Source organism: Eurosta solidaginis, chromosome 3 (genome assembly GCF_040869045.1).
Source record: "Eurosta solidaginis isolate ZX-2024a chromosome 3, ASM4086904v1, whole genome shotgun sequence".
NCBI lineage: Eukaryota > Metazoa > Arthropoda > Insecta > Diptera > Tephritidae > Eurosta > Eurosta solidaginis.
This window is the reverse complement of record NC_090321.1, coordinates 160,915,123-160,941,349: the sequence shown is the minus strand read 5'-3', so window position 1 is coordinate 160,941,349 and position 26,227 is coordinate 160,915,123. Positions and strand designations below refer to the sequence as shown.

General features: G+C 37.2%; 1 protein-coding gene across 6 annotated transcripts in view; it reads right to left on the bottom strand.

Annotated features, from left to right (window-relative positions):
- The window catches only part of conu (Rho GTPase-activating protein conundrum), a 203,495-nt gene that overhangs the window by 11,280 nt on the left and 165,988 nt on the right, over positions 1–26,227 (bottom strand). For all 6 annotated transcript variants that reach the window (XM_067773543.1, XM_067773545.1, XM_067773548.1 and 3 more), the window contains 2 exons: positions 1,877–2,213; positions 1,743–1,810 (listed from right to left, as the gene is read on the bottom strand). In XM_067773543.1, coding sequence (XP_067629644.1) covers positions 1,743–1,810; positions 1,877–2,030 — 222 coding nt within the window. In that variant the 5' untranslated portion in view covers positions 2,031–2,213. The remainder of the gene's footprint in view (positions 1–1,742; positions 1,811–1,876; positions 2,214–26,227) is intronic.

The following is a 26,227-nucleotide window of genomic DNA, read 5'->3' as shown; positions in this document are numbered from 1 at the left end:
AAAAATGTTAAGCATTTCCTTTATATAAATGGACAAAATCAGCGAAAAATGTATCCTTATATAAAGACATATTCTTGCTCAACTTTGATTTTAAAATTTTGACACAGAAATTGTAAAAATATTTATGAGAAATAAAAATATAAAATAGGAGCACACATTACTTGGAATGGAAATTCGGCAGAAAAGGAGTCAATTTATCAATATATAATGAATTAATTCCGCTCCACCTTTATATTTTTATTTCTCATATATATTTTTACAATTTCTATGTCAAAATTTTAAAATCAAAGTTCAGCAAGAATATGTCTATATATCAGGATACATTTTTCGCTGATTTTGTCCATTTATATAAGGGAAATGCTTAAAATTTTTTATTTTCTCCTTTTTAGTTCTAGGTGGAAAAGAGTAGCGGCTTATTTATTACAAGGTGAAAAACTTACTTTTATTAATTTAGAATGCATGCAATACTTTTATGTATATAATATAGTACATATCAGAAAAATACGTTAAGCTACATTAAGTAGTTTTTAAGCTACTTGAAAATTGTTCATATATGCCAAGCTTGCATTGCTACAAGTGAGTATGTGGATAAAGTTCAAAGATTGTAGCTCAATGGGAAGAGTCTTGAAAATTGATCGCAGGATTCCCCCGTTCCGTCCGATTTTTCTTAATATCGCAATTCGTGCGCCACCTATCGAAACTTTTTGCATTATGTTTTATGCTGTTATCGGCCTCTGAATTAATAATCGAATTCAAAGCGGCTTCGAATATTGAAGACGCCTGCCAAGACATCGAGCAACACTCGGCTGTAATTTTGCTTTTTCATTAACGAACGTCATACAATTTGAAGAATAGAATCTTCGTAGTATTACCGAAAAATAAAATAAATTTTTTTTTTTTTAAACAAAAAGTAAATATAATTAATTATTATCATCAACTTGAGATGAGAGATAAATAAGGTAGATTGCTTGCAGTTCACTCAAATAAAAGCATAATAAACCCATAATGAAAAAAAAAAAACTAAGACAACTAGCAACTAGTCTACAATACATCTACAATAGTTAATCTAGCCGTTCACATGTGTCCCATCTCCAGGAACTAGGCTGTCAAAGCTTCATGTTTTTCTTTTATTTCATGCTTTCATATAGAGATCACACCCTAGAAACCGTTCTAGGGTTAGGAAAAAAATCGATATCTCTAATATTTGTTCATAATGTCCTATTATCGAAACAAAAAACGTTTAAGGGAAATTTATTTATTTAATTACCGATTGGGAGTTTATGTAGGAAAAGGAAGTTAATCTCGTTATATGTAAACTAGGTCGAATAGCATATCTCCGCTTAGATTTCAATCTACAATTTATGTCATGTAATACTTTGATACGAAAATGTTTAAGGTAGGAGCAGATTTGAAATTCATATATGACAGAATATTTTTCAAGATATTCAAACTAAGATTTTTATGGCCAAATGTGAGTAAATTAAAAAATGTATAGAATATTTACATATTTTTTTGGTATGTAGAACATATGAACATGGAAAATTTTCACAGTTAAAGCTCTAGGTGGAGTTATGCTTTAAGGCTCAGTTGCAAAATGGAAAGTTACCTTTTTACTCAGAGTTAATTTTAAAATTTTGCTAATAATTTAGAAATTTAACTCCTGATGAAGCAGTTAACTCGGAGTTAAAAATAAAACTTGTCATTCTGCAAGTGGGCCCAGAAGTATGTTCTAATCAACTTACCTGTTGAAATTGTTTTGTAAGTTGTGGAAAACCAGCAGAAATCAGCCATTCAGCTTCCAACTCACCCTCTTTGGAATATATAATTTTTAATTATGAGTACAAAATAAATAGTAGGGGGGTATTTTCATATATACCTTCGTACTGTGTCTCTGGTTCATTATTTGGGGAGTTGGTCTGATATTCATTTAAAAATTCGCTATAATCTTGATCAGATGTGTTGTCCAAAGACGTATTGCTGCTTGTCATTTTGACATGTTGACTTTTATTGTTATTTGGAAAATATGGCATATTGTTGCGTAATCACTTGAAGGAAACGAAAGGGTAGAGTTCAAAGGTAATAGAAACGTGCTACGTATGCACAGTTATTCCAAGTTTTATTTCCTAATGGACATCTGAGTTCAACTCATACTACTTCATATTTACAAATTTGTTTTCGATTTGGCTGCTCTTTGACGTTTGAGTAAATTGATGCTGCAAGATAAAAGAAATATTTAATAATTACATGGAAATATTAATTTTAAATATACTCTGTAGAAGTACATTGTATATTTGCGTGGATTTATAGTGAAATATAACATAAGAGTTTTATGATATTTAATTGTGCTGTATGTTTTCAGTAATGCATTTTTTGTATTTAATAGCAGAGTAAACAACGCACAGCGGATCTTAATCTAATGGAGTTTGCTCTGTTTATTCCTGGCTTGAAAAGTTTTCCACCGAAAATTGAATTGCCTTGCAAATGCCGGTCAGATCCGGTATAAAATATCCCTGACCCACATCACCAACTAGTTTTTCACTCATCGATTATTGGAAATGTCGCTGTTTTCCAATTTTATCAGAAAAAAGGTTAAGAAAATTGGTTTTTTTGGCAGCAAATTGGATTCCGGTTTGACTTAAAATCTTAGTAGAGTGATGCTCCCAATACGCAACCACACTTGGTCGAAAAAAAAAATTGCAAGAGACTATCTAGGAACATTTTTCTATTTTAATGGTTCGTTTTGTTTTGCTTATTTTCCGATAGGGTGGATAATTGATGTATATTGGAACGATCTTCCGTCATCCCTTGTCAAATTTGGATTGGAGACAAACCGGTTTCGGCGTTGCGCTATCACCAGTGTCATTTTCGGATTTGTTGTTGTCGTTTGTCTTATATTTATAGTTTGTAGGTGCATGAGCAGTTATTGTCAAAATGAATGTTTGTATGGATATACATACATATATGTATATGTATTTGTTTAATGCTTATTAAACTAATTTCACATAGAAGCTTAGTGGAGCCACATTTTCTTTTAATGAAATAATAAATTTTTCCTTTTCCCACACGGCCGCTTGCTTTATTGGCGGACATCCGTCGAAATATTTTCTTATTTTACGAAAATAGTTGAAATGAGAAATCTGTTTTTGACAATTTTCGACAAAAACGACGAAATAAATTGGAGATATATGTTACCTTTTTACATAGAATAAGAAGCAAAAGTGGTCGTCAATGAAATTTTTATGTGCCCCACTTCCTAGGTAAGGGGGTTAATATAAAATTTCAGTGAAATCAGGAGACGTTGACATGTTTTATCATAGCTTATGTGCCACACTGTACGAGTATGAGTAACTTAAATGTTTGCGCGTATTGCGCTCCGACTGCATTTTTTCGATATGAGGTACGAGGTTGTTATCCCGGATAGGGATTATTGGTCGAAGAAGCCGCCGGACCTGCGCGATAGGCTGCAGATTTATACTGACGGCTCCGAAAAGGAGGACAGCAAGGTATTTGCACCTCAACTAAGGTGGAATCTATCCTTCAGCCTACCAGATCATTGCAGCGTCTTCCAGGCGGAGGTGGCTGCTATAAATGAGGCCGTTGATCACCTGAGGAATGCTGTTCACGGCTATAATAAAATTTGTATTTACTCTGACAGACAGGCTGCACTAAAAGCGCTTGGATCGGTCACATGTAAGTCCAGGACAGTGGAGAAGGGCCGCAAATTTCTTAACGAGATCGCTGAGCAAACTTCCCTCAGTCTGGTATAGATGCCTGGACACTCGGAAATACCGGGCATTGAGATGGCTGACGAACTTGCAAGTGGGGCACATCCGTTTCGCTTTCGTCGTCCTGGAAGGGATTGAGCATGCCACTCGCTACCTGTAAGCTCATTTTGAAAGGAATTTTCCTTAGGGAAGCGGGTATGAGATGGAGCAATCTCGTATACTGTTACCACACTAAGCTCGTGTGGCCTCAATGGGACGCGAGACGTACAAGAAGTCTCTTTCTTCTTAGAAGGGGGACATATCTCTGGTGGTACCACACCGAATGCCCTGAGTTCACACCCCGGGCAAAGCAACATCAACATTTTAGAAATAAGGTTTTTCAATTAGAAGACAATTTTTTTAACCGGGGTCGCCCCTCGGTAGTGTTTGGCAAGCACTCCGAGTGTATTTCTGACATGAAAAGCTCTCAGTGAAAACTCATCTGCCTCGCAGACGCCGTTCGGAGTCGGCATAAAACAAGTAGGTTCCGTCCCGCCAATTTGTAGGAAAAAATAAGAAAAAGGAACACGACGTAGATTGGAAGAGAAGCTCGGCCTAAAATCTCTTCGGAGGTTATCGCGCCTTACATTTATTTATTTATTTTATTTCTAACGCTTCTGATCTGGACTCGTTTGCCGGATGGTACGCAGACAATAACTTATTTTTAAATTCAAACAAATGCTGTGTTTTGTGTCTTATTCCATAAGGACAACTGCCACATATTTTATCTACAAACTAAATGCTAAATCTCTTAATCGTTGTCAGTAGAGTAAAGACTTGGTTGTAATTTTAGACTCCAAACTCTCTTTTTCTAGTCACATTGATTTCGTTGTTTCAAAATTTGTTGCAATGGTTGGGTTCAGTAGACGTAACACCAGTGACTTTAAGGGCCGTATGACGTTGAAGGTACTTTATATATCCTGGGACAGAAGTCGTCTTGAATATTGCTCAATAATATGGAATCCTTTCTATGAATCTAATTCCTACAAAATTGAGAGAGTTCAAAAAATTTTTACAAAAATTGCTTTACGTATGCTTCACTGGCCAGGCGGGCTCCCATCATATACCAGCAGTCACAAATTGCTTGGTCTTCAGGCTTTGCATGACAGAAGAACTTTTATCTCACTCATGCTTGCCTATAATGTAATAAACTTGAGCATAAATTGCTCTGATTTATCTACTTTGTTCATTCCATATATTCCACTGCGTGATATTCGGCAAAATAGATATTTATCGAAATAACTCATAAAACGAATTATGCTATGAATAAACCTATAACTAGGACTATACATCTAACAAATCGATTCAGTAGTGTTATTAATTTTAATAACAGCTTATATAAGTTTAAGATTGAATTGTTTTCTATTTTTAACTAGTCTGTAAGCAAGCATGTAGTTATCGACATGTAAGAATTGAAGTAGATTATAGTCAGCGCAAGGCATTTATCATACACCAAAGGCATGTCTCAATTGGGTCCAATTTCAAGGGGCTGCCAGCACAATATATAGCTTCTCCAACCCAATTGTCAACTCACCTAACCGTGGCGAATCCTGTTTCATTGACAGCCGAGGCTCTGGCGACCCCAAGTTCCTCATGGAACTAGGCGGTGGGGAGGGCGGGATGGCCTAGAAGGTTTAATGTGGTCATATAAATCGTTCCCGAGATGGTCGAACTAGTAGTACCTTAATAGTGCTTTGTTACCGGAACGTACCGAATCTATATCCGGCAAGGACCATCAACATCGGTAACACTCCCCAAAGGCTTCGGGGAGTGTCTTTATCGTTAATACAACAATAACAACAAAGCATGTACTTTTAGACTGAATGAATTAAATAAATAAATAAAATGCGCGCACAAAGAAATGACTAGTAATTCAGTTTGATATTATTGACAGGTTGACTTAGCACATTTTTTTTAACAGCTGACGACTTAGCACATTTTTACATCATTGTCCACAGCACGTAAAAATGAAAAATTGAAATATTTTTTTTTTGTGATCGATGTATTTTGAATTTAGTTTTAAAACTGCATTAAAATACAATTTTTCAAAAAAAGTGACTTAGCACATTTTCACATTAAGCTAACGATTTTTTCTTTTTTTTCTATACCTTTTTTTTAACTGGTTTTTTCTCAAGCTGATACTAACTAAAATTCTTCCTCCCTAGTAAGTTGGGGTGTGATATATTTAAAATATATTGGCATTGAAAATGAATAAGGAAAGTAATTAGAAAATGGGCGAAAATTAACGATTATCCATGGAATGCTCGTACTATTAACTTTGTCATTGTACTTTGAAGTCAGATTTTTATTCGCCACACGCAAACAAAATTCTTGGGGATGAGTATTTGTATTTATATAATGAGTGTAGCAAATTATGCACATGTGTATATACTTACCTGAGAATATGTTTAAATCAACGCTCATATACTATTCGCCCTATATGTTGCAAGTAATCTATACGCCTAGATAAGCGCTTACGATTTACTATTGCATCCTAAAATATACTTGTATGTACCGAACGGCAACTGCAAGGCAGATGAGTTTTCACTGAAAAGCTTTTCATGACAGAAATACTCTCTGAGTACTTGCCCCGCTTAGAAAACCTCCCTTTTACAAATCTTCCTTATAGTAAGGGCAACCTTTCTGTCGAAGTTTGTTATGATCCGTTTAACGGTTTTTTTATTTATGATTAGTAATATTTGTTAAATTGATTTTATCACATGTGTGCGGTGCCACGCCCATTTTCAAAAATTTTTTATCAAGTGTCCCAATATCAGTCCACACAATAAATTTTAACATTCTAGATGTATTATTTACTAAATAATCAGGTTTTTTACCCAAGTTATCGTGATCACAGACAGACGTACGGAAGGATGGACGGACATGGCTAAATCAATTTCTTTTTCATCTTAAGCATTTTGATATATGGAAGTATATATTTACTTCGATTCGTTTATGCCGTCATGATCAACCGTTATGTTACCGAAGTTAATATACTCTGTGTGCAAGGCACGTGTGCACTCTACAAGTGAGGTCAATCTGCTTGTCAGATATGCAGCAAATCATGGCAACTTCCCGCTGGAGTCCAGACGCTTGACCAAGCTGGTGGTATGCGCACGCTCAACCTCTTATCGAACTTGCTGAACGATGCCTTGATCAATATGTTCGACTTTTCACGTGCTACTCATGTATATATGAGCCGTTTATTTTGAAAGTGGCATAAGTCATTCCCAATTCATGGTCTTAAATGCATTGTTATTTTTTAACGAATGCATATATATATATGGTTCTACAATTATAAAATAATAATAAGAATAGCATCTTTTGGATATTGGACTCTAAAAAACTGGAGGCAAGGAGAGATACAAACAAATTACCACTGAACCTAAACGACATGAAATGACTTATGCCACTTTCAAAATAAACGGCTCATATATGCTTTTTTCTCATGTGTGTAACTAGTATATGGGTTAGTATGTGTAAAATTCGTTAATGAACAACCAAATGTATGCAGGCACACATTCCGAATTTATGGCATAGTTGTGATCAGATGCATGCTGACATATGTACATAAAAACACAAATACTCAGATGCGTTGATGTCGGACGTTTAATATTCTTTTTACCTTTCTACACTTTGTAATATTTTTAAATTTTTTATCATATTTTTGTGCTTGCATCGTAGTAGTGTATTGATCATTTCGGGGACTACCTTACCTACATATGTAGATACATATTTAAGTATGCTAATGCCTCTTTCATGTTAAGCGATTATGAAATTATGAATTAATTTAATCAAGTGAAATTTGTGTGACCCAAAAGCTTACATCTTTTGTAAGTAGATATTTATGGACGTACACGTGTGTGTATTAATCACATTAAATTATTTGTTTAAGTATATGCTTTAGTGATGTAAGGAATCGAGATACCAGACATCGACGTAAGCTGTCACAAATACAATATTTTTTCCTGTTTTCTTCAGGAACACACATGGATCTGATTGCAATGGCCGGAATTTCATTAATTTAGATTTTTCATCTACTTTTTTGTACCACTGTCTACCAGACTGCTACGAAGCATAAAGTGCTTTCTAAACCAAATACACCTTATTTCCGTGGTCTTTTTTCAATTCGTCCTTGTTTAAAATTTGATCGAATTCTTACGTTATTCTCATATGAATTTCTTCCTCGATGTTAAAATATGCAGTTATAAAGTCTAGCTGATGTAAAATCAGGCCATATTCAGCCGCAAGAGTTATCAATAAATGGATAGATCCAATCTGGCAACAGGTGAAAATGTTTCATCAAAAGCAATTCCAGGTATTTGAGTGAAAACTTTTGCAACAAGCCTAGCCTTGCGTCTTTCTATACTACCGTCATTTTTATACTTAGTACGTAAGACCCATTTACATTCAATTATTTTCTTGTTAACTGGAGGCTCAACTACTTTCGAAGTATGGGTTTTCATCAAGGCTTCGGGATCCGTACGATAAGTCGAAAAAAAAATATCGAAAAAAAAAAATGTCGAATTTTAATATTTTTTATAAGTTGTAATTTTTTTTGCCTAAACGCAAAATGTCGAAATAAAAAAGGCCGAAAAAAATACAACATGCCGAAAAAATTAGAAACTCAAAAAAATTTTTTTAATGACAATTAAGTTTTCAATTATCTATAATATGATATATACGTAGTTATAACAATTTCCTGAAAAAATGTCATTGCTGTTTTGTGGAATACTTGTGGTGCACTTCATGCCAAATCCATTTTTTTCAATAATTTTCAAGAAACGTTTATATTAAAATAGGTGTTTTAATATGTCGACTTCGGTCGCAATCTGCGCTTTATAAGATCTTAGATTCATTTTGTAATAGTAGTCTGAATATTTTGAGTCAGCCAATAATTGTGTATGTTTCTTTTTTCAAAAGATGTACTACTTCCACTTTGTCACTCAGTTCTCAATCTAAGTTACCTTATTTTTTCATTTTTAAGTATGCACGAGGTACATATGTATGAGTAATTTTTAAAAACAATGAGGTTTTTTTTTTAATATTATGGGTTTTTTACTTTGCTTTTTTAATCTACGTTACCTTTGCGTTTGTTATGTTTTTTAAGTCACTCAAGGCGTATGTGTATTTTTATACGCAGTTGAGCAGAGCTCACAGAGTATATTAACTTTGATTGGATAACGGTTGGTTGTACAGGTATAAAGGAATCGAGATAGATATAGACTTCCATATATCAAAATCATCAGTATCGAAAAAAAATTTGATTGAGCCATGGCCGTCCGTCCGTCCGTCCGTCTGTCCGTTAACACGATAACTTGAGTAAATTTTGAGGTATCTTGATGAAATTTGGTATGTAGATTCCTGGGCACTCATCTCAGATCGCTATTTAAAATTAACGATATCGGACTATAACCACGCCCATTTTTTCGATATCGAAAACTTCGAAAAACTGAAAAAATGCGATAATTCATTTCCAAAGGCGGATAAAGCGATGAAACTTGGTAGATGGGTTGACGTTATGATGCAGAATAGAAAATTAGTAAGATTTTGGACAATGGGCGTGGCACCGCCCACTTTTACAAGAAGGTAATTTAAAAGTTTTGCAAGCTGTAATTTGGCAGTCGTGGAAGATATCATGATGAAATTTGGCAGGAACGTTACTACTATTACTATATATGTGCTAAATAAAAATTAGCAAAATTGGATGAAGAACACGCCCACTTTTTAAAAAAAAAATTTTTTTAATTCAAATTTTAACAAAAAATTTAATATCTTTACTGTATATAAGTAAATTAAGTCAAAATTCAACTCCAGTAATGATATTGAATTTTAGGATAATAAGCTTTTTTATTACCCGTGTTACTTTTCAATGAAGAAAACCGCACGATATATGCAAATATTAAATTTATTTTGATATGTTGTTTGTACCTTGAGCATAAGACGACTGGCAAAAAAACTGCTGTTAGCATTTACCCTTATACAGCTTATCATATCATTATTCTATGAATCTATTGTATAAAGAGCACTTTCATTGGTGCAGAAATATTGCCTGATTTAACGGTAACAAAAACAAGAGATTTAACTAGTTATATACAAACATATGCTGACAAAGTCAGCTGCTTTAGCGGTAGTGCACAATAGGTTTTTTATGCTAACATACATATGTACATATGTATGTATGTTTTATGTAGAACAATGATTACAGATCAATGGTAAACAGGTTTGTATGCATTGATAACAATAGCGTTTAGTGGGAGTGCAGATTTAAAGTAAGGAAATGTTAGCATATGTGTTTATGAAGTTTATGTATATCCATATGAACATTATAAATTGCAAGTGATAATAAGAAAATAAAGTGATCGTACATGACAAAACGTAGAATAACGAATTAGCAGCTTATACTTTTAAATATGTATGTACAATATGCTTATAACTAAACATACTCCGCCCGTTGAAAGGCTTAGGCTTTCAATACATTATCGTCAATTGGAAGTAGGCACAATTTTGTCACCGACCGTTTGTAGATCCCACTTGCAGTCTTCAGAGTGGCAACCCGAACCACCTGGTCCTTCCCACTAATAGTTTCGATGACCCTGGCCAGTGGCCATTTAAGCGGCGGTTGGTTTTCGTCCTTCATCAAAACTAAGTCTCCAGGTTTTAGATTTATTGCTGATGAATTCCACTTTTGGCGTTGCTGAAGAAGAGTCAGATATTCGGTATGCCATTTTTTCCAAAACTGTTGTTGTATGTAGCATACACGCTGCCATCTACTAAGTCGATTTATGCTTACTGCGGTAAGGTCAGGTTCTACCACTGATGTGAAAGATGCGCCAATAAGAAAGTGCCCAGGGGTAAGCACCTCAATGTCATCAGGGTTCTCTGAAATGGGACATAGAGGACGTGAATTTATAATTGCACAAATCTGGCACGCAAGTGTGCGAAGCTCATCAAAATTTAATAGGGAAAGACCAACTACGCGATAAAAATGATATTTGGCCATTTTTACTCCGGCTTCCCATAAGCCGCCAAAGTGCGGAGAGCGTGGGGGTATGAACCTCCATTCAATTCCGTCGCTAGCACACTGCTCATGTATTACTTTCACATTCCCTTGATCAAAGAATAAGTTTTTTAGTTCAGATAGCTCATTTTTGGCTCCATCAAAGTTAGTGGCGTTGTCCGACTATGCGTTATGACTTGCGGCTTGCCGCGAGTACCAATGAATCTCTTTAAGGCCGCGATGAATGACGAGGTTGCTAAATCTTTGACCAGCTCCATATGTATAGCCTTAGTTGCGAAGCAAATAAATATGCAGATATAACACTTGATTGGAGCTCGATTTCGTACGTCGGATTTGTAGAAAAACGGACCGCAAAAGTCGAATCCGGTCGTTAGGAATGCACGATTGCACTCAACCCTTGCTGCCTGCAGGTTTCCCATTAAGTGTTGCATAGATTTTGGCTTGACATGAAAGCACCGAACACACTGGTTAATAACTCGACTTACGGTTTTACGACCGCCAATTGGCCAGTACTGAAGACGAATGGATGCTACTAGAGATTGTGGTCCAGCATGTAAAAGTTTGTTATGAAAACTGCTGATGATTGAATCAGTCACAGGGTGCCGTTTCGGCAATATAATTGGGTGCTTTGCTGAAAAGTCCATACTTGAATGCTGAAGTCTTCCGCCAACACGAAGCAGTCCACGCTCGTCAAGGAAGGGGTTCAGTGAACGAATTTCAGACGAAGTTTTGATCGTTTGTCCAATTTCGATGGCTTTGTATTCTTCACGAAGATGCACTCTCTGAATCATTCGAATTAGTAGGAAAGTGCCTTCTTGTAATTCCTTTGTACTGAGTGGTCCAGATGTTCTACTTTTAGCTAATTTAGAAAAACGATAAATGTATGCATATACTCTCTGCAATCTATCAAACGAGTTAACAAATTTGGAATTGAAAGAAATATCAGACGTAGTAGTAAATGCGAACGCTCGTTTGCGACATTCTGGTAAGTCCTTTGAAGGTAAAAGAGATTCCGGCCAGTCTCGTAGATCACTGCTAAGATACGACGGTCCGTGCTTCCATAAGGGCATGTTTAAAAGCTCTTTCGGGCTGGCCCCTCTTGACAGAATGTCGGCTGAGTTGGAAGCGGTTGGAACATAGCTCCAAATCATACCTTTCGTTAGGGTTTGGATCGTGTTAATACGATTTGCGACGAAGACATTGAAGTTAGCTGGTTCACTTCGCAGCCATGATAGCACTATTGTAGAATCCGACCAGCAATATATTCCCTTTGCTTTGAAGTGAATTGAATCGGCTACCTTTGCAATCAATTCGGCTAAAAGGGATGCTCCGCAAAGCTCAAGCTTCGGTATCGTGAGCGTTTTAAGAGGAGCTACACGAGATTTGGAACAGAGAAGATTGGTTTGTACATTTCCATCCCTTTCAGCACGTATATATATGCAAGCGCCATAAGCAGCAGCACTCGCATCACAAAATCCATGTATTTGTATGTAAGATCCGGGTATAAGCAAGTACCGGTCAAAGCTAAAACGAGTAATTAATTTGTATTGCTTGCACATTTCTAACCATTCCGTTTCTATTGCCTGAGATGGACTTTCGTCCCAATGTAGCTTCTCTTTCCACAAACACTGCAGGAATATCTTTGCTTTGGCCACTACGGGCCCAATCAAGCCAAGTGGGTCGTAAAGTCTAGCTACAGCTGAAAGTATTGTACGTTTAGTTACCTTGTTAGGTGGGGCAAAGGGTGAAAATGAGAATATGAAGACGTCCATGCTTGGGTCCCATACCAATCCAAGTGTTTTTGTTATACTCGTACCATCATCGAATGTTCGGAATTCCTGCCTATCATTTGCAGCAATATCATCCAAAACGGTAATGTCATTTGAGCAAAATTTTCATAAGTGGAAGTTCCCAAGAGAAAGTAACCCTTTTGTCTGACTTAACATTATTTTGGCATCATCAATGGAGTCAGCGCCGGATATCATATCGTCTACATAAAACCCATTTTGTACTGTCTGAGCTCCGACTGGATAAATGTGAGCTTCGTCGAGAGAAAGCTGCTGCATTGAACGAATAGCTAGAAAAGAAGGTGGTTTTGTTCCATATGTGACAGTGTCTAATTTAAAAATACGAACATTTTCATTAGGGTTACCCCTCCATATTATACATTGAAGAAAGTTGTCAGGATGCGAGATTCGTACGCAGCGATACATCTTACAAATGTCGGCGGTAAGAGCAATTTTAAAACTTCGGAACCTGAGCAACGTATCAAAAAGCTGGGGTTGAATGGTAGGACCTTTAATAAGAATGGAATTCAGCGAATGCCCATTACTGGTCGGCGCAGAACCATCAAACACCACACGTAGTTTGGTTGTTGTGCTATCAGCTTTTAGCACACAGTGATGCGGTAGAAAGTATATGGGAATTTTGTTTGGTATGCCGTCAACGACAGACATGTGATTCAAATCGAGATACTCCTTAATAAACGAAGAGTATTGTTGTTTAAGGTCAGCATTACGCTGCAACTTTCGCTCTAGGGCTTTAAAGCGATTTACTGCTTGCTCGTACGACTCTCCTAATTCGCATGAAGGCGATTTTGTTGGTAAGCGAACAGAAAACTCGCCAGTTTCCAAACGCCTGTAATTTTTTATAAAATGCTCTTCACATAAATCTTCCTCTGCTGTATTCTTCGGTAAAGAGGCATTGCAATTCTCTATAGTCCAAAAGCCTTCGACTAGTTTATTTAACTCAATATATATATCATTTTCGAGAGCCATATCGATGGCTGCCAAACACGATAGTTTGGAAGCGTTGCATGTGGTTGCGCCTGACGCAATCCAGCCTAATTTGGTTTTTTGTAAAACTGGTAAATTTTCAGCTAGCTTTATCTGACCAACGCAACGTAGGTCGAAAAATAAACTAGCCCCAATAAGCATATCAATCCGTTGAAGTTCAAAAAATAGCGGGTCGGCAAGGCATATATTAGAAGGTATGTTCCAATCAACATCTTTCAATGAACGACTTGGTTGTACATCTGTTATAGTAGATGTGACGACTGCTGTCAATTTGGCTGCGTAATCAGTAATACGAGAATGCAGGTCTGAATCAACTATATGATTAGCGACGAAATCATTTTGGCCAATACCAGAAATGAACTGCGATGATTTAATTTTCTTGATTTGCAATTGATTAACTAGCCGATTGGTTATGAAATTGAGCTGTGACGCAGAATCTAATAGAGCTCGGCAAGGAATTAGAGAGCCAGTTTTACCCTTTAGGTATATTACAGCGGTAGCTAAGAGAACGAAATCTCTGTCAGCAACACCAGATTCTGTTGAACTAACAAGTGTTGAAGATGGAGGAACGAAAGATGGAGATGAAAAATGTGAATTAACAGGAGCGGTCGGTGTAGTTGTCATATGTGCAGGTGATAGTGGCTTAGGTACTTGAGACGAATTCTCAAATGAAGTAGTACCTTGATGAAGCAAACTATGATGCTTCGACGAGCAATGTCTACAATGACCAGACTTGCACTCCTTGATAGAATGACCTCCTCTGCGGCAATTGAGACAAAGTTGTAGTTTTTTCACTTCTTTGTAGCGCATTAAAGGGGAAAGACCTAAAAATTGTTGGCATCTTGAAATCCTATGTTCGCTAGAGCGGCATAAGGTGCAGCCAGCTACAGTTGACGTCAATAGAACCTTTTTATTGTTATTGTCATAGGACAGTTTCTTTCCTACTCGCTTATCCGGCAATGCAAAAGCGTTTTCAACATTTTCGAGGCGTTGGCAACGTTGCTCCAAAAATTTGGCCATTGAATTCCACGTTGGTATTTCGTTTGTAGGTGCTTCTTCCTCCCACTTGGATCGTGGTTTTATGTCTAACTTCTGTGCAACTAGTTGAATCAAGAGACAATCTGCTATCTGTTCCTTTGTTCCCATGGTTTGTAAGGCACGTAAATGAGCATTCATGGTATCACTAATTTCTCGAAGTTTGGCAACCTTATCACCCTCTACCTTTCTGAGCTGCACAATGTCCCTGATATGAGCTTGGAAATTTAAGCGCTTATTGTCAAACCTAGATTTTAACAAAACAATAGCTTTATCATAATTTTGCTCTGATATTTCCAACGATCGAATTGTGTCTAACGCTGCATCACGTAGACTTGAACGAAGATGCTGAAATTTTTCTATTCTTGTTAAATCTGTGTCTTGATGCACAACGGTGTTGAACATCGAAAAGAAATCTGGCCAATCTACATAGTTACCGCTAAATTTGGGAATTTGCAGGATGGGCAGCTTTTGCTTAGGTTGAGTAACGATGAACGACGGCTGATCTCCAGCAGATACCCGCGACGTAGAGCTGTGACCTTCTGTAGTTCGGCATGTGTGCATCTGTCGAGTCAACTTCGTTTTTACCTCAATATAATGGTTTGTAAACGTAGTAAAAATGTCATCAGCTTCGCTGTCTTCCATTTGGGCATGAGTAGCATCGAACCTCTTCTCTAGGCGATCCACTTGTTCGATGCGTACCTCTACTGCAGCTTCGTCGAACTCATGTAGAACATCAAAGGTGAGTGAGTTGCTGATCTGGCTAATTTGATGGACTAGTGACTCCAGCTTCTTCTTGGCTTCAACTGAGTCGATTTTCTTGGTTGGTGCCATTTACGAAAATTTTTATTTTATTTATTTTGACGATTTAACACGGTGTTCGAAAATAATTACTTTTTATATTTGAACCGATTCCGCGATCACGTCGGGGTCACCAATGAATTTTAGGATAATAAGCTTTTTTATTACCCGTGTTACTTTTCAATGAAGAAAACCGCACGATATATGCAAATATTAAATTTATTTTGACATGTTGTTTGCACCTTGAGCATAAGACGACTGGCAAAAAAACTGCTGTTAGCATTTACCCTTATACAGCTTATCATATCATTATTCTATGAATCTATTGTATAAAGAGCACTTTCATTGGTGCAAAAATATTGCCTGATTTAACGGTAACAAAAACAAGAGATTTAACTAGTTATATACAAACATATGCTGACAAAGTCAGCTGCTTTAGCGGTAGTGCACAATAGGTTTTTTATGCTAACATACATATGTACATATGTATGTATGTTTTATGTAGAACAATGATTACAGATCAATGGTAAACAGGTTTGTATGCATTGATAACAATAGCGTTTAGTGGGAGTGCAGATTTATAGTAAGGAAATGTTAGCATATGTGTTTATGAAGTTTATGTATATCCATATGAACATTATAAATTGCAAGTGATAATAAGAAAATAAAGTTATCAGTGATCGTACATGACAAAACGTAGTAATAAGGAATTAGCAGCTTATACTTTTAAATATGTATGTACAATATGCTTATAACTAAACAGATATGATGCAACAAAATACAAAAATAAAAGAAAATTTCAAAATGGGCGTGGCTCCGCCCATTTTCATTTAGTTTGTCTAGAATACTTTTAATGCCATAAGTCGAACAAAAATTTACCAATCCTTCTTAAATTTGGTAGGGGCATAGATTCTATGACGGTAACTGTTTCCTGTGAAAATGGGCGAAATCGGTGGAAGCCACGCCCAGTTTTTATACACAGTCCACCGTCTGGCCTTCCTCTCGGCCGTTAACACAATAACTTGAGCAAAAACAGATATACATATCTTTACTAAACTTAGTCCACGTACTTATCTGAACTCTCTTTATCTTGGTATAAAAAATGGCCGAAATCCGACCATAACCACGCCCACTTTATCGATATCGAAAATTACGAAAAATGAAAAAAATGCCATAATTCTATACCAAATACGAAAAAAGGGATGAAACATGGTAATTGGATTGGTTTATTGACGCAAAATGTAACTGGAAAAAACTTTGTAAAATGGGTGTGACACCTACCATATTAAGTAGAAGAAAATGAAAAAGTTCTACAAGGCGAAATCAACAGCGTTTGGAATCTTGGCAGGAATACTGTTAGTGGTATTGCATATATAAATAAATTAGCAGTACCCGACAGATGATTTTCTGGATCACTTGGTCCACATTTTGGTCGACATCGCGAAAACGCCTTCACATATACATCTAAGGGCCACTCCCATTTAAAACCCTCATTAATACCTTTAATTTGATATCCATATCGTACAAACACATTCTAGAGTCATCCCTGGCCCATCCTAATGGCGATATCTCGAAAAGGCGTCCACCTATAGACTTAATGCCCACTCCCTCTTAAAATGCTCAGTAACACCTTTCGTTATTTACCCATATCGTACAAACATTCTAGAGTCAGCCCTGGCCCACCCTAATGGCGATATATCAAAAAGGCGTCCACCTATAGACCTAATGCCCACTCCCTCTTAAAATGCTCAGTAACACCCTTCGTTTGATACCAATATCGTACAAACATTCTAGAGTATAGACCTAATGCCCACTCCCTCCTAAAATGCTCAGTAACACCTTTCGTTTGATACCCATATCGTACAAACATTCTAGAGTCACCCCTGGCCCACCCTAATGGCGATATCTCGAAAAGGCGTCCACCTATAGACCTAATGCCCACTCCCTCTTAAAATGCTCAGTAACACCTTTCGTTTGATACCCATATCGTACAAACATTCTAGAGTCACCCCTGGCCCACCCTAATGGCGATATCTCGAAAAGGCGTCCACCTATAGACCTAATGTCCACTCCCTCTTAAAATGCTCAGTAACACCTTTCGTTTGATACCCATATCGTACAAACAATTTCTAGAGTCACCCCTGGCCCACCCTAATAGCGATATCTCGAAAAGGCGTCCACCTATAGACCTAATGCCCACTCCCTCTTAAAATGCTCAGTAACACCTTTCGTTATTTACCCATATCGTACAAACATTCTAGAGTCACCCCTGGCCCACCCTAATGGCGATATATCAAAAAGGCGTCCACCTATAGACCTAATGCCCACTCCCTCTTAAAATGCTCAGTAACACCTTTCGTTTGATACCCATATCGTACAAACATTCTAGAGTCACCCCTGGCCCACCCTAATGGCGATATCTCGAAAAGGCGTCCACCTATAGACCTAATGCCCACTCCCTCTTAAAATGCTCAGTAACACCTTTCGTTTGATACCCATATCGTACAAACATTCTAGAGTCACCCCTGGCCCACCCTAATGGCGATATCTCGAAAAGGCGTCCACCTATAGACCTAATGCCCACTCCCTCTTAAAATGCTCAGTAACACCTTTCGTTTGATACCCAAATCGTACAAACAAATTCTAGAGTCACCCCTGGCCCACCCTAATGGCGATATCTCGAAAAGGCGTCCACCTATAGACCTAATGCCCACTCCCTCTTAAAATGCTCAGTAACACCTTTCGTTATTTACCCATATCGTACAAACATTCTAGAGTCACCCCTGGCCCACCCTAATGGCGATATATCAAAAAGGCGTCCACCTATAGACCTAATGCCCACTCCCTCCTAAAATGCTCAGTAACACCTTTCGTTTGATACCCATATCGTACAAACATTCTAGAGTCACCCCTGGCCCACCCTAATGGCGATATCTCGAAAAGGCGTCCACCTATAGACCTAATGTCCACTCCCTCTTAAAATGCTCAGTAACACCTTTCGTTTGATACCCATATCGTACAAACATTCTAGAGTCACCCCTGGCCCACCCTAATGGAGATATCTCGAAAAGGCGTCCACCTATACACCTAATGCCCACTCCCTCTTAAAATGCTCAGTAACACCTTTCGTTTGATACCCATATCGTACAAACAAATTCTAGAGTCACCCCTGGCCCACCCTAATAGCGATATCTCGAAAAGGCGTCCACCCATAGACCTAATGCCCACTCCCTCTTAAAATGATCAGTAACACCTTTCGTTTGATACCCATATCATACAAACATTCTAGAGTCACCCCTGGTCCACCTTTATGGCGATATCTCGAAAAGGCTTCCACCTATAGAACTAAGGATTAAATAAATAAATAAAAATAAATGTAAGGCGCGATAACCTCCGAAGAGATCTAAGGCCGAGCTTCTCTTCCAATTTGCGTCGTGCTCCTCTTGATTTTCCCTACAAATTGGCCGGACGGGACCTACATGTTTTATGCCGACTCCGAACGGCATCTGCAAAGCAGATGAGTTTTCACTGAGAGCTTTTCATGGCAGAAATACACCCGGAGTGCTTGCCAAACACTGCCGAGGGGCGACCCCGCTTAGAAAAATTTTCTTCTAATTGAAAAATCTTATTTCTAAAATTTTGATGTTGCTTTGTCTGGGAGTTGAACCCAGGGCATACGGTATGATAGGCGGAGCACGCTACCCATCACACCACGGTGGCTAAGGATTACTTCCTTTTAAAATACTCATTACCACCTTTCATTTGATACCCATATCGTAAAAACACATTCTAGAGTCACCCCTGGCCCACCCTAATGGCGACATTTCGAAAAGGCGTCCACCTGTAGACCTAATGCTCACTCCCTTTTAAAATGCTCAGTAACACCTTTCGTTTGATACCCATATCGTACAAACATTCTAGAGTCACCCCTGGCCCACCCTAATGGCGACATCTCGAAAAGGCGTCCACCTATAGACATAATGCCCACTCCCTCTTAAAATGCTCAGTAACACCTTTCATTTGATTCCCATATCGTACAAACACATTCTGGAGTCACCCCTGGTCCACCTTTATTGCGATATCTCGAAACGGCGTCCACCTATGGAACTAAGGATCACTCCCTTTGAAAATACTCAAATGCTCAGTAACACCTTTCATTTGATTCCCATATCGTAAAAACACATTCTAGAGTCACCCCTGGCCCACCTTAATGGCGATATTTCGAAAAGGCGTCCACCTATAGACCTAATGCCCACTCCCTCTTAAAATGCTCAGTAACACCTTTCATTTGATTCCCATATCGTACAAACACATTCTAGAGTCACCCCTGACCCACCTTAATGGCGATATCTCGAAAAGGCGTCCACCGATAGACCTAAGGCCCGCTCCCTCTTAAAATGCTCAGTAACACCTTTCATTTGATACCCATATCGTACAAACAAATTCTAGAGTCAGCCCTGGTCCACCTTTATGGCGATATCCCTAAATGGCGTCCATCCATAGAACTATGGCCTACTCTCTCTTAAAATACTCTTTAATACCTTCCATTTGATACACATGTCATACAACCACATTCCAGGGTTACCCTAGGTTCATTTTCCTACATGGTGATTTTCCTTATTTTGTCTCCATAGCTCTCAACTGAGTATGTAATGTTCGGTTACACCCGAACTTAGCCTTCCTTACTTGTTTATACTCAGTTGAGCAGAGCTCACAGAGTATATTAGCTTTGATTGGATAACGGTTGGTTGTACAGGTATAAAGGAATCGAGATAGATATAGACTTCCATATATCAAAATCATCTGTATCGAAAAATAATTCGATTGAGCCATGTCCGTCCGTCCGTCCGTCTGTCCGTTAACACGATAACTTAAGTAAATTTTGAGGTATCTTGATGAAATTTGGTGTGTAGGTTCCTGGGCACTCATCTCAGATCGCTATTTAAAATGAACGATATCGGACAATAACCACGCCCACTTTTTCGATATCGAAAATTTCGAAGAATCGAAAAAGTGCGATAATTCATTACCAAATATGGATTAAGCGATGAAACTTGGTAGGTGAGTTGAACTTATGACGCAGAATAGAAAACTAGTAAAATTTTGGACAATGGGCGTGGCACCGCCCACTTTTAAAAGAAGGTAATTTAAAAGTTTTGCAAGCTGTAATTTGGCAGTCGTTGAAGATATCATGATGAAATTTGGCAGGAATGTTACTCTTATTACTATACTTATGCTTAATAAAAATTAGCAAAATCGGAGAACGACCACGCCCACTTTTTAAAAAATTTTTTTTTTAATTCAAATTTTAAAAGAAAAGTTAATATCTTTACAGTATATAAGTAAATTATGTCAATATTCAACTCCAGTAATGATATGTTGCAACAAAATACAAAAATAAAAGAAAATTTCAAAATGGGCGTGGCTCCGCCCTTTTTCATTTAATTTGTCTAGGATACCTTTAATGCCATAAGTCGGACAAAAATTTACCAATCCTTGTGAAATTTGGTAGAGGCTTAGATTCTAGGACGATAACTTATTTCTGTGAAAAAGGGCGAAATCGGTTGAAGCCACGCCCACCTTCTGTACTTCCGCTCGGCCGTTAACACGATAACTTGAGCAAAAATCGATATATCTTTACTAAACTCAGTTCACGTACTTATCTGAACTCACTTTGTATTGGTGTAAAAAATGGCCGAAATCCGACTATGACCACGCCCACTTTTCGATATCGAAAATTACGAAAAATGAAAAAAATGCCATAATTATATACCAAATACGAAAAAAGGGATGAAACATGGTAATTGTATTGGTCTATTGACGCAAAATATAACTTTAGAAAAAAACTTGGTAAAATGGGTGTGACACCTACCATATTAAGTAGAAGAAAATGAAACAGTTTTGCAGGGCGAAATCAAAAGCCCTTGGAATCTTGGAAGGAATACTGTTCGTGGTATTACATATATAAATAAATTAGCGGTACCCGACAGATGATGTTCTGGATCACCCTAGTCCACATTTTGGTCGATATCTCGAAAACGCCTTCACATATACAACTAAGGGCCACTCCCTTTTAAAACCCTCATTAATACCTTTAATTTGATACCCATATCGTACAAACACATTCTAGAGTCACTCCTGGTCCACGTTTATGGCGATATCCCGAAAAGGCGTCCACCCATAGAACTAAGGCCCACTCCCTTTTAAAACACTTATTAACACCTTTCGTTTGATACCCATATTGTACAAACGCATTCTAGAGTCACCCCTGGTCCACCTTTATGACGATATCTCGAAAAGGCGTCCACCTATAGAACTTGAGCCCACTCCCTTTTAAAATTATCATTAACACATTTCATTTGATGCCTATATCGTATATACAAATTCTAGAGTCAGGCCTGGTCCACCTTTATGGCGTCCATCTATAGAACTATGTCCCCCTCTTCCTCTTAAAATACTCTTTAATACCTTCCATTTGATACACATGTCATACAAACACATTCCAGGGTTACCCTAGGTTCTTCTTACAACATGGTGATTTTCCCTTACTTTGTCCCCACAGCTCTCAACTGAGTATGTAATGTTCGGTTACATCCGAACTTAGTCTTCCTTACTTGTTTTTGATTGTTTTAGTTGAAATCTTTATTTAAACAATTTAGTCGATTTTTGTTCGTTGCAACGTCCAAAAGAATAAGTGCCGAAATTGTTACATCTAATAAGGGCAAGAGTAAGCTTGTTCTGACCGTATATGTATATCATTTAGAAAAGTCGTATAAAGATGTGTTTTACTGGAAGTGCGAGAAGAAAAATGAATTTAAATGTAACGCTCGCGTTACGACGGTGTTAGCTGGAAACGTGCATATAGTAAAAAAGCCTGCCTCAGTACACGTCCACGATCCATTGGCATATGAAGCTGAAATTTACAAAGCAAATGCTAATTTAAAGCAACAAACCAAAACTAGCAAGAGCAAACCATCACAAATAATAAACGCATCTATAGTTGGATATAAAAGAGAATGCGGGATATACCTACCGAATTCCCAGGGCATCTTGCAAAAAATCAAAAGATTAAGAACAAGCATACTGACGGAACCTTCAACTTTGGATGAAATCAACGTTCCAGAAGACCTTCAGCTCGTGGAAGAGAAAAGTTTTTACTCTCGGATGAAGAGTTTGGTAATGAGCGAATTTTAGTTTTTAGCACAATAGAAAACTTAAAGGTTCTGGGGGATTCGAGGGTATGGCTTGTGGATGGGACTTTCAAAGTTGTACCAACAATTTTGAGACAAATATTTACTATACTTGCCCATTTAAACGGAAATGTGGTTCCTGTCGTTTACTGCCTAATGAGTAGCAAAAAAAACAAAACAATGTTACGAGGAAGTTTTTTACGAAATCCTCAAGCTAGCTTGCGAGAAAATATACACCTAAACCCCGATTATATTATTTCTGATTATTTCTATTAATAAATGAGGTTTTTTCCATTTTGGACAGATTTTGTGGCGGAAAGTTCAAAGCGAAAAACTTTCCTCGATTTACGGAAAAGCTGAACACTTTTCTTTGCAGGTGATAATGCTAAAATGCTTAGCTTTCTTGAAAGCAGAGGAAATACCACAATACATCGAGGAAATTAAGAAATCGATGAGCAATCAAACTGCAGGTATATTAAACTGGATGGAAAAGAACTACATAGCCACAGCATATAAGTCCAAAAAAAGGCGTGATACCAGTAAAAATCATCTCTCAGTTTAACCACCATCGTTTTGGTCAATACATGAACAAATGGATATAAACATACCAACAACGCAAAACTCTGTAGAAGCTTGGCACAGAAGAATCCAAGTGATAATCGACAAGGACCATTTTGGAGTATACAAACTTATACATCACCTAAAAGAAGAATATATTGTTGTTAAAAACAAAATAAATTTAATTAGATCGCAAAATAAAAAGCGTATCAAAGAAAAAAGGAAATAACAAATAAAATTTTAAATAAAAAAGAAGAGTATTCCAAACTCCATTTTTTAAAAAATTTTGCATATTACACTACATTATCATAATTGTTTTTCCTTTTCATTTTCTATTTAAATATGTAAGTATTTTACCTCATGAATTTCCAAATGTTAGCTTTTAGTTGTATAAATATTTTGAGTTGAATACAATTGAATATATTGTATACATTTTATATACATAAATATCTTTCTTTCTTAACAAATTTGAACTCTGAACATAAATAGTTGTGGGACGTTACATAGGTTTGGTGGTGCTGAACCACTAAAGTACCCCGAATTTTTATGATTTTTGCAATAATTACATATTTAATGTTTTATATGAAAAATCAATTTGTCGAAATAATTCAATGAATGATGTGTAAAATTCGCGCGAATTTACACATAATTCATTGAATTATTTCGACATTTTTTTCGAGATTTCTTTTGTCGACATTTTATTTTTCAACATTTTATTTTTCGGGCTTTTTGGTATTCGAAATATTTATTTCCACATTTTTTTTCGGTATTTTTAGTTTCGACATTAAAATTTTCTACATATCGTAGCAGATCCAAGGCATCGTCATCTGCTTCTGGGTCAGATAGCGCTTCAGCTGTTGACAGTTGATCACACTCAACAGCTTATCCAGCTGTATTCCGTAATCTTCATCAATCTCTGTTCGGTTGACTTACCATATTGAAGAGTTTTCGGGGTATTCCTCGTCTACCAGTGACAACTCTCTTAGGCCTGCTTGGTCCTCGTACAGAAGTTATGGGAGTAGCGTAATGCTCATCATTTTCCAATTCTGAAGGTGAATTATGTATATCGTTCATTTCGTTCATCAATTAACTTTTCTTTTGGTTTTTTGCTGTCTTCTTCAACACTGATACTTCTTGTACATGTTTTGTTGTTGCAAAGGTCAACATAAATACTACATTCTGGACTGTGGTTGAAGTTTTACTAGTCCGAATTCTTTAAATTAAATAGGGTTTCACCACCCAGAATACGAGATGGGCATCTGCAAATTGCAGGTAGCCCAGATTGAATCATCATCTCTCTTAGTGTTCTATTTCCCTCTGCAACGTCGTTCTATTGCGTGTTTAATAAAGTCACTTATCGTACCCATGAGGGGTGCAGAAGCATGGATCATGATAACATCAGGCATCAACATAGTCCAGCGAATTAAAACGCAGCTGCTATGCCAATGAAAGATGACGCTCCGGCCGCCTATGGAAGCAGAGGAAGAGGGCGGCCCCCACTCCGCTGGAAGGACCAGGTGCAAAACGCCCTTGATGTGACCAATTCGCGCCAGTTGGCAGAGTGAAGAAGCGACTGGCGCTCCTTGTTGGACGGCCATAACTGTTTAAACGGTTCAGCGCCAATTAAGTAAGTCCTTTCTTCGACCATGCGTTTGTATTTTTCAAATTTTGTCATGACTTCACTTTTCTTTCTGATAAAGTATGTATCGCACCATCTTTTATCAACGAATGTGACAAAATATCGAGATCCCCTCAGGGAATTTGTACGCATTGGTCCACAGAGATCAGTGTGAACTAACTTCAATAGATCCGTCGATTTCGGGTATTTATTCGTTGAAATTTTTTTCCAGCGCCAGCTTTGCGTAAAGAATCTTTTAGATCCTTCTCGTTCAGATGACCAGGTGTGCTAGGCTACATTTTTCAAGTTTCTTCTAAACATAGTGCAAATCTTAAAATCTAGTAGCCACCATTACTTTTTTACCTGTTTCCGGACGTACGACTGTGGCCGCTTTGGCAGTAAATGTTACATTAGCGTATCTTTAAATTTTGCTGTGATGCCTTCGGACGTGACGAGTTTCACGGTACCAATTCCATGAATCTTCGTGGACTCGTTATTGGTCAAATGTAAAATATTTGTATCCGACGGCCCAAGTACCCCACATATGTGAAGACGCACCTGTGAAGCTTGTTCCATATATCCTTTGAAGTGATGAAATTTCTGCTCTGCTTCAATTCGGTACCTGAAATCGAAAATATAAAATCCGCTTTTGCCTTTGCATCCTCGGATTTCCATTCGGCAACTTTTTTAGGAGGAGATTCTGGTTTTGCACACGTACAATTCACGTACTTCCAGGCATTATTCATCGTAAGAGCCTGAATCTGCGGTGTAGCTCATCTCGAATCACACGCATGTATGTATGTATTCAATAATTGTTCGGCGCAGTGGAAGCAAACTGCTGGGTCTATAACCTATTGTGAAGTTAATTCAGTAACAATTTTATCTGAAGTGAAAAAATCTTGACATACAATTTTTCATGTTTCTAATACAAATAAAAGCTTGCTGAGTATCTATTTAAAGTAAAATTTAAAGTAGAAAATAACAAAGTTCCTTATTCCATTTGTTGAAATCCCACAGTTTTGCTAATTCGTCTGTTTTATTAACAAAACATAATGTGATTTCTTTATATAGTTGGATAGTTCAACCCAGATCTATATATTTGGTCTTTTTTAAGTTTTTTTTTTAGAAAAAAAAAATATTGGAAAATGGAGTTTTTGTAAATTGTGTAGCGTAAGTTACTAAAAAAACTACAAAATTTTTTCTAATAAGCAAGCGTGCACTTGCAACTCAAAAGCTTTCAAATGTCAAATAATTATGTGTACTTCTTAAAAAAACAAAAAACAAAAATGAAATCATTTTTTTCAGAACTTCGAGTAAGATATTTTGTTGGTGCCTAAAATTTGTCACACCTGTAACCCCTCTTTCATTGGTTGACTCATATATGGGCTTGTAACTTACTTTTGTTCAGTCTACGAACAAAACTTATACATATGTCTCCAGAAAGA